Source organism: Mastomys coucha, unplaced genomic scaffold (assembly GCF_008632895.1).
Source record: "Mastomys coucha isolate ucsf_1 unplaced genomic scaffold, UCSF_Mcou_1 pScaffold22, whole genome shotgun sequence".
NCBI classification, from domain to species: domain Eukaryota; kingdom Metazoa; phylum Chordata; class Mammalia; order Rodentia; family Muridae; genus Mastomys; species Mastomys coucha.
Window position 1 is genome coordinate 9,496,239 of NW_022196905.1, and position 10,342 is coordinate 9,506,580.

Genomic DNA, 10,342 nt, shown 5'->3' on the forward strand with positions numbered 1-10,342 from the left:
GGGGGGGGGGGCTCATGGCTCCAGCAGCATGCATATAGCAGAGGATGGCCAAGCTGGTCATCAGTGGGAGGAGAGGACTTTGGCCTGGTGAAGGTTCTATGTCCCAGTGTAGGGGTATGCCAGCGCCAGTAAGCAGGAGGGGGTGAGATGGTGAGCAGGGGGAGGAGGGAGGGAACAGGGGATTGTTTTATTTATTTTTTTCTTCTTTTTTGGAAGGGAACATGGGAAAGGAGATATTGTAAATAAGAAAACATCTAATAAAAAAATGTATAGCTCCTATCTCTTCCCATCTTGTATTAAACACATTCTTTACCCACACAATATAATCTGAATACAGTTCTCCCTCCCTCTACTCCTCCTAGTTCCTCCCCAACTCCTCTCCCAATCAGATCCACTCCCCTTTCTGTCTTCCATTAGAAACAAACAGGATAATAACAAGGATAACTAAGAGATGATAACAAAAGGTAACAAAATAAAATATAAGATAAAACAAAACCCATCACATCAAAGTTGTAGAAGCCAAACCAACAGAAAAAATAAGAGCTCCAGGAACAGGCACAAGAATTAAAGAGCCACTCATTCATACATTCAGGGGTCCCATAAAAGTACTATGTTGAAAACCAGTATATATGCAGAGGCACATGTAGGCCAGTGAGTCCCCAGGAGCTTCCCTCAGTTGACTTAGGGGGCCTTGCTCTCCTAATGTTCTTCATCCCCCTTTTCTCCCCACTCCTCTGCCTCCTTTTCTTCAGACAGCTCCCATTTTTAGTAAGAAATCCATTCAATCATTTGTTCATCATGTCTTTAGAGATTTGAGGTTGCTGTGAACTGGAGCATGTGTTACAGTGTTACCGTAATTGGCTTCCCTGTGAATATAAATCCAAGCAACCCATCAGGATTCATGTGAAATAAAACAAATGTTTGTTCTGTTTGTGAGAAAAGGAATGTATGTGTGTGGTGGTAAGGGGATGGTCTACAAATTGGAGGAGACATATATTCTATCAGATATGTAAAACCCAACAACAACAACAACAACCAGAAAACCTTAAGGCAACACTCCACTGAGAGCCCTCCTATGTTGTCAACTTCTCAATAATAGAGAACAACAGTGGGTAGACAGATGAATTGCCAAAGATGCATTGAAAAGGGACCAATGGCCACAAAGAAAAATCAAATATAGGAAACTAATTTGAAGCCTAAAGAAGAAAGTTATGAAGTTATTTGAAGATCTAGAGAAGAAAATTACTACCCAAGATGAGATAACCACTAACTTGGAGAAAACATCAAGGAAAAAATCAGTAAAGAAATTCAGACATTGAGAAAGAGCCACACAGAAATTCTGGAAATGAAAGAATCAACCAATCAAAACAAACAAAAAAACAAGACGAAACAAAAATGCACATAGTAGAAAGTATCATTAATCATCAAGACCAAGTAGAAGGAGGTCAATTTGTTTGCAGGAAAATAGATGTAAGTATGCCAATTTCAGAAAGATAAATTATGTTTTCTCTTATTTGCTGTTCCTAGATCTTATACAGATAGTAAAGTTTTGTATATATGATATGAAAGTAGAACTAAAACTATGGAGATTTAAGGAAGCAGTGGAAAGGGGATGAAATGGGAGTAGAATGTGAGGAGAAACGGGCTCAACACACAGCATACGCATGTAGAGAAACTTAGAAAACCACTACAGGTGGGTGCAGGTGGCAGAAGCCAACCAGACTGCCCCACCTTTGTGAACCTGCTATGGTAAACAGCTACGTGATGGAGAGATGGAGAACACAGAAAATCAGAGTGTAGGGTGCTAGTGTTTATTCAGACAGACTCAGCCACTGATCATACCACCCAGCCACAGAACCACCCTGGCTCTGAGAAACAATGGATGCCCAAGATGAGGAAAGATTTACTTTCTGGATTGGGCATCATCAAAGGATCACTATGGTCCTCATCAGTGATGCCACCGGAGGTCATTTTGGTGTCTGTGGTCTATGCTGCTGTTCCAGGCTGAGATGAAGCTCGAGATCCATGTGGACATATGCAGTTTGGCCTGCTGCGCTGGTACTGTCCTCAGGCTTTACTGCACAGGAAGCCATCTGGATATTGAGTGGGATGTGCTGCCACCTGAAGCCATATTGAAGCCTGTGGTCCATGCAAGAGCTGAGGGCCATGAGTGGATCAGTGGTCCTAATACATCAGGGGCTATGTTGCTGTCTGTGGCCAAGATACCACAACAGGACATGAAAAAGACTGTGGCCTGGGCTGCCAGCTGAAGCCATGTTGATATCCATGGGCACTGGAGAGCTGGCCTTGCCTCTTGCCTGCATAGTGTAGATGCAGGAAAGCTAGCCCTGACCCTCACAACTGACAAACAGTGGCTCCAGCAGTGGTTTGGGCACAGGAGAGCTGGCCCTACTCTCTGATGGCCCGTGCATAGTGCTTCAGTGGTGGCATGAGAAACGAGCTGGCTACTAGGAGTTTAACTATGTACCAGTGAGTATATGGACACAATAAAATGGACTTTTTTCTTTTTCCTTTCTTTTTTTTTAGGGGGCACGCAGAGATCACAGGGAAGAGGGGCAGACATGGGAAGACCAGGAGATGAGCACTATTGGGGCTCATGATGTAAGATTACCATTTGGGAATCAATAAAAAAGGAAAAATAAATACAGGAAGATGTCAATTGTTCCTAAAGCGATTGATGCAATTCTATCTAAGCTTCAATAATGTATCTGTGCAGAAACAGGAAAATGCATCCTAAAATTCATGTGCAATCCCAAAGAATCCCAGATACCTAAAATAATCCAATTCCAAAACTAACTATAAATATACTACACAAAGAAAGCTGCATGATCTGGCACAAAGGCAGAACTATGGAACAATAGAAAAGTCCACAAAAAGTATTTGTCCATGTATAGTCAAAAATTTTCTAGTGAAAATTAAAAAAAAAATGTTTACTGATGCTTACTCCCATGAAGTGATTAGAGAGTCCTTGGTTTCACTACTAATGACCTTGAACATTTTCTGTGTTTATGGATCATTTATAATTTTTATTTTTGAAATGCCTTGAGATTTATCTTAGTCTTTAACTCTGATATTTTACAATTCACTGGTTATTTACTTACATAACAGCATATTAACTCTTTGCTATGAAGAATGCTGGACCATCAACATAACTTACTGAAACTTTCTGCAGTTGTTTCAAATGCTACCATTATTGTAGATTAATTCAAGTACAAGAAATCTGCTTTCTATGTTAAGAGAGCAGATTCTAAGGCAAAGCTGTCTTGAATGATTCTAAGCTATCACATAGAAACAACTTACAAACAAATTTTAATGGTTGTCTGAAGCCCAGCATTACTAATCTTACACACATACACACATACAAACCCCATATAATTAAATACTATACAAAGATTTGAGAAGTGAGTAATAAGAAAAACAGACTAGAAACTTGAATTTTCAAGTCAGTACAATATGCCAGGCACTTCAAATATGTTAACCTATTTCATACTTAGGCAATTCATGCATTGTTGCCTCATTGCAGATAAGAAAGTGGAGGCAAACAGGGCTAGGTAAACTATACAAACCCACACTGCCAAAAGCTGAGTTTGGAACTGAACCAACAGGCCTGAATATTATTTTTAAAAGGTCAATATGAGGGCAGTGGTCCCAGGAGACGGACCTGATGACCCACCTCTGCAACTTTAACCTTTACCCTGAAAGCTGGCTTATACCCGGTTTTGCACACTGCAGCCTCAGGTCTCCCTCTAAGTGAGGAGTAGGCAAACAGTGGCAGGCAGCCAAATGTCACAAAAGAAAAGATGCTTTTTCTTTTAATTTAAAGCAGTGTGGGGAAAAATCACAGTTTTTTTTAATGCAACACTTGAAAATGTTATTATATTAAAATTGTTGAAAATGAACCTTTACAGGAACAGTCTCACACTCATTGTATGTGTGGCTGCCTTCACTCTATGGCTGAAAGGTAACTGTCAAGGCTTACAAAGGGAAATACTCACTACCTAGTGCTCTCCAGAAAGGGCTCGCACGGCTGGGAACACCAGCTGACCTCCAGCTCACACCTGAGGCCTCTCTAGTCTCAGTCTTCTGTTCTCTGTCACCGCCGTCTTGTCAGGCTGTACACCTTTGTCTGCTTACCACCAACAGATTGCACAGAAAAAGCACCATTTGGGGGTTATCTGATCCTTTTTGTTACTGCTTTTGTGTTTTAAGACAGTCTCTTGTAGCCTAGATTGGCCTCCAAATTGCTATGCAAATCAAGGATGAGTTTGACTTCCAGTCCTCCTGCCTCCGGCTCACAGGTGCTAGCATGGCAGGAGTGTGTTGCCACACCTAGTTTATGAGTGGTGGACATCAAACTCAGGACCTTGCGCATTCCTGACAAACACTACCAACTGAGCTATGTCCTTCCCCAGAGATACTTCTTCTTCTTCTTTTTCTTCTTCTCCTTTTTTTTTGTGGTCTCTTTGGTATTATTTTTAATCTTTAAGGAAGAGATGGCTTAAAGATAATAAATCCTTTGCAAGTAGAGATAATCCTGCTTACTTTATAAACTTTCATTTTTCAAAAGAGGTAATATTTCTTAGAATATAGTCTATGAACCTCCGGCCAGATGAAATTTAAACAGTAAGAATCAATCTATAAGAAAACATGATAAACTCTTTTAGATAATTTCAACATCAAGTCTCAAATGTACATAGTACTTTCGTAAGTATGGAGCTCTGAGGCCTCAACACTCTTTTATTTTGAGATCTCTTAAAATAGGCCTTGGCTAAAGGCAGTGTCTTAGAGGAGGAGCGAAGGTTCGGCACTCTGAATAATGTCTGTACTTTTCCAAATCGGAAAGTCTAGTCATCTTCTTCTCTTATTTTAACCCATCGGTAGAAAATCTTTGTGGATTAAGGAGATTTGAACAAACACAGGACTTTCTCTAAATTGGTACTGGGTTAAACAGATTAAAGTGCTGAAACAAATATGAAAATACTTTAGAAGGTGCTTTGATAATAATATTTACTAATTAATAAAGCAGTAAATTACATTCTTAGAGAGAAATCTTGCCTAGCAAAAAAATATTACAATTCTAATCACATTCTTACATGGCCAAACAACAACAACAACAAAAAGGTGGATGGACTATAGGCATAAAATAGGAAATATGGACTGATGCCTTTAATCTCAGCACTTGGGTAGGTCTACAAGAGTGACCTTCAAGTCCATCAGGGCTACATACTGAGACCCTGCTGGAGGAAGAGTGGGAAATGGTGGGGGAATGGGAGAGGAAGGAGAGAGAGGAGGGCATTATACCTCTACTGGAATAACAAGAGGGAGAAAGAAAGGTCAGTAAGATCATAATTAAAGCTCTGGCACTGTGGTGTCTGTAGGACACATTTGGATGAAAATAGTGAACCTTTCTCACTATACTAACATGCCAATCTAAGTAGAGAGCAAAATGAAGATGGCAAATATAATGTTTATTCTCTTGAAAACAACTATGATTTTTTTCATGATTAATGTGTGTACATTTTTTTAAGAATATTCAATTTAAATTTTGTGATCTGTAATTTAGAATTTTAATACCAAACTTAACAGAAACACAAGTGACCAAATGTGATGAACTCTATACACATGAAGAGCACCACTTCATGACAGGATCTTCACAGTGCACACAACCAGTAAAAACCTTGTTAACAATGGAATTGCTGCTTTGCTCATCAGACCTCACTGGGGTGAAAGTCCTCATATGAGACCAGAGTCTGGAGGAGCTGATGGGAGGCTTGGAGGGAGGAAGGCGAAGATAGACACATTGTAGTTAAATTACAGTCTCAAAAACAAACAGCCAGGAACCTGACAGTGAGCACAGGCAGGGTATGTAAGGAGCTGGGTAATCTCACCATTGGGCAAGGGACAACAGCACAGCAAGTACATGGTGGACTCACTCACACCTGTACATTCACTAGGCTAATCACGCCAAAGCAGCTGTAAAGCATTCATAATCTATTTCTTCTTCCTGAAACCTGACAGTCCAACAATGTGGTCATAACTCGGGAACACACTTCCCCATTTCCTGGCTTCTGTAGCTGCAGGCTTGCTCAGAGCATGGATTAGAAAGACATTTAAACTTAATAGATGGGAAGGTGTCAATCTGGCACATCAACGTTCATGGGGAGAAAAGTTCAAGAATCATAAATGCTTTGAAACATAAAAGATTCTTTGGCCCTGGCAAGAAAAATATCAACAAGTCAAAAGATACTAGATATCTATTGACCAGCTTCCTGAAGGCAATGCTGCAAGCCAGGGGGACAATGCCCTCCCTCCATGTGTCTAAGGCTACAAATGACACTAATCCTTTTTAATGGTCACAAAAGCTGACAACTTACTCAGCCTTAGAACTGAAGGCACAAAAACTCATCCCTGGGAGTGACTTACCATGAACAGGTCACGAGCTCCAATGTCAACAGCTAGAAGAAAGGCCTTTTCAAATCTCTTGTACCTGTGATGGAGGGGAAAGAGTATTAGTTGTGAACAAAGCTATATTAAAGGAGAAAGTGCTTGGTTTTGTATATTTATATGGTGTTCTTTGCATTCTTCTGATGGGTCTGGCCTACTAAGATCCTCCAGCACATGACAGAATCTTACGCTGAGGAGGAGCTAAGCACAGAAGCCTTGGGGACCGTGACTGGCTTCTGGACAAGTGGAACTCAAAGGAGGTATCAGCAAATCTGAGGAGGTATAAACTTAGAAATCCTCCTAATTTTCACTTTATTGGTTTTTTTTTTAAGACAAACATGGGGTATAAAGAATGTAGCAGGATAAGAATAATTGATGCATTATATAACTACACCGCTGTTCTTATTAGATAAGAGGTAAGAAATCAAATCTCACATTATTATAAACTCTCACATTTGTTAAGTTTTAAATATTCTCAGCTAACTTAAAAGAACAATACAAATTACTTCTAATTAAAAAGACCTTACTTTGTACTCTTTTCCAAGACCATATTTCTTTTCAATTTCTCCCTCTCTTTTTTTCTCTGTGTATCCATGGCTGTCCTGGAACTCTTTCTGTAGACCAGACTGGCATGGAACTCAGAGATCTGCCTGCCTCTGCCTCGCAGGAGCTAGGATTAAAGGTGTGTGCCACCACCACCTGGCTAGAATATTCTTTACTAAAGTTTTATTGTAGGCTAAGACATAGGAGAACAAACTTGAGTTTAAGTTTGATACAAAACTACAAAAGTTTAAGAGCTCAGGAGAAAACTTCATTGTAAACACACTTCAAACAGGTTTTGGGCACCAAAACTTCTCTTTGTTTTGTCTGAATGCAGACTATATTGACAGAACTCATCAGTTTTCCTGATCCTCAATTCAGCTTGTAAACTGTTTTCCACTCTAAATTTTATATTGCAAAACGCAGTGGGTGAAACCGTCATGACATTTTAAATAAGTACAAAGATTGATAGTATAAAATTCATCAGCAAGGTAACTGTACACTATAGAGCAACTTTTGTTTTGTTTTGTTTTTTGTGGAAGGGGAATTTTTCATAACAGGAAATATTAGTGTCTCGGTAAGTATAAATGGAGAATAGAAGGCATTGCTTGGCAGGGGGTGGGCCATACATCAGCAAGCTGCAAGTGGGAGTGCTTGTCCCCACCTGCCCTTCTGCACTGCACTGCACTGCCCACTATGCTGCAGGGCTGATTCCCCTGTAACATCCCAGCAGGAGCAGCAATTCGTTTCAAATGATCAGACTCAAAATCTGACTGTGAGACAATCTAATTGTATAAATAGTGCCCATGGAAATCGTTAGCCTTGCTCCTTCTCTCTCCTTCACTATGTTGTCCATTTCTGTAGCCTGATTTTTTTTCTCTGTCTCCCTTAGAAGTTGGTATTCTATGGTCTTTTATTTCTATCCTTACTCGAGTTTCAATATTCATGTCAATGCATAGTTCTACCGGAGAACCCGGCTATACCACTCCTGGGCATATACCCAGAAGATGCTCCGGACACATGTTCCACCATGTTCATAGCAGCCTTATTTATAATAGCCAGAAACTGGAAACAACCCAGATGTCCCTCAACAGAGGAGTGGATACAGAAATTGTGGTACATCTACACAATGGAGTACTACTCAGCTATTAAAAACAATGAATTTATGAAATTCTTAGGGAAATGGATGGATCTGAAAAATATCATCTTGAGTGAGGTAACCCAATCACAAAAGAACACACATGGTATGCACTCTCTGATAAGTGGTTATTAGCCCAGAAGATCAGAATACACGAACAACCCACAAACCACAAGAAACTCAAGAAGAAGGAAGACCAAAATGTGGACATTTCATTCCTTCTTAAAAGGGGGAACAACATACCTATGGAAGGAGTTGCAGAGACTAACTTTGGAGCAAAGACTGAAGGAAGGACAAGCCAGCCTGATATAGCTGTCTCCTGAGAGGCTCTGACAGTACCTGACTAATACAGGTGTAGAGGCTCACAGTCATCCATTGAACTGAGTACAGGGTCCCCAATGAAGGAGTTAGAGAAAGGACCAAAGGACCTGAAGGGTTTGCAGCCCCTTAGGACGAACAACAACATGAACTAACTAGTACTCTCAGAGCTCCCAGGGACTCAACCACCAACCAAGGACTATACATGGTGGGACTGATTGTGCTGGCAGTATGTGTATAGTAGAGGATTGCAAAGTCGAGCATCAGTGGGAAGAGAGGCCCTTGGCCCTGTGAAGGTTCTATGCCCCAGTGTAGGGGAATGCCAGGGCCAATAAGTGGGAGAGGGTTGGGTGGAAAGCAGGGGGAGGGAGAGGCAACAGGGGTTGATTCTTGTTGTTTTGGGGGGTTTTTTGGTCTGTTTTTTTTTTTGAGGGGAAACTGGGAAGGGAGAAATCATATGACATGTAAATAAAGAAAATATCTAATAAAAAAAAGAATTCTCAAAAAAAAAATCATGTCAATGAATGGTAACTCTAAGCTCCACTGCTCTTTTAATAGTCAAGTTATTTATTTCTAAGATTGTGGGCCTACACTACCACCCCTAGTTCCAATGCTCTTTAAACTCCATCACTAACGGCTGAAATGTAATTTAAATGAGGTCAGGTTCTTCAGTCAGCAAGTTACAACTCATCTAAAACAGTTTCAACTTTCACATGAACACCCAGACCCACCACTCACTAGCTCTGGAGCTGTGTTACAGACACAACAAAACAACTGTGCTTCTACAGTATCCTCGGACCTGAGGTACTGCATCTTCCTCTCTAAGCCCATGTACCTCTTATTTTCCTATTCTAGTTTCATTCTGTTGCTGTGAATGAAACATTCTGACCAAAAGCAATGTGAGGGACAAGAGCTTATTTGGCTTACGCTGCCAGTCCACTGACCTTCACAGACAACAGTTAGGGGTGAAACTCAAAGGAGAAGTTAGAAACCATGGAGAAATGCTGTTCACTGGCCTCTGTTGAGTTACATTTCTTTTTTTAAATATGGCTGAGAAGCACCTGACTGAGGAATGATGCTATGCAGAGCAGCCTTGGGCCCTTCTGCATCACTCAGTAAGAGAACCCCTCACAGATAGGCCCACGGTCCAAGCTGAGCTCAACAGTTCCTCCATGAAGGCTTCACCTCTCAGGTCTCCAGGCTGTGCCAAGCTGACACCTGGGACTCTTCAGGACTCCTCCTCTTTATTCCACCTACTCCTCTAACCCTCTCTTCCTCCTTGCCCTGACCACTGCTTTTCTTCACTTCCCCTCCCTCTCTTATGTTCAACATCTCAGCACTATTTCCATGTGTCTGAATCTTAGAAAAACCCAAACACATCAATTTGTCTATGTCTACATTGAAACATCCACAATGTCAATAAATGGCCTTCCAAATTTCTCTTGCTTATGAAGTAGTTTCTTTGTCTCACTTGCATTTCCAAGGAAACTTCACAAATATTTAAAAAGTAATGTTTAAACAATCCAATTAGAAGATAGGTAAAAACATTCAAGAGACATTTCAATTCAGAGTATACAGACGCAGAGCAAACACATGAAAAAAAAAAAAAAAAAACCAGGCTCCATCAATATCATTTAGCCACAAGGAAAATGCAAACAAAAGCCTCAATGAACTACAAGCCCATAACTATTACTACAGCTAAAATGGAAAATAATTGTGGGAAATCAGATCTCTCAAGCTCTGCTGCAGAAGTGTAAAAGCAACACAGCTGGTGTTACTGTGAAAACAGCATGGCAGAGGGCTGGCCTGCACCAGTGAGACCCTTCACCAAACCAGGAGGCTCTGCCTTTTTTTTTTTTTAAGATATTTTCTTTATTTACA

The 10,342-nt window shown here is 40.6% G+C and overlaps 1 protein-coding gene across 8 annotated transcripts in view; it reads right to left on the minus strand.

Moving 5' to 3' along the window:
* Positions 1 to 10,342, minus strand: part of Wdpcp (WD repeat containing planar cell polarity effector) — a 314,567-nt gene that overhangs the window by 133,601 nt on the left and 170,624 nt on the right. For all 8 annotated transcript variants that reach the window (XM_031342541.1, XM_031342542.1, XM_031342540.1 and 5 more), the window contains one exon: positions 6,445 to 6,508. In XM_031342541.1, the coding sequence (XP_031198401.1) occupies positions 6,445 to 6,508 (64 nt within the window). The remainder of the gene's footprint in view (positions 1 to 6,444; positions 6,509 to 10,342) is intronic.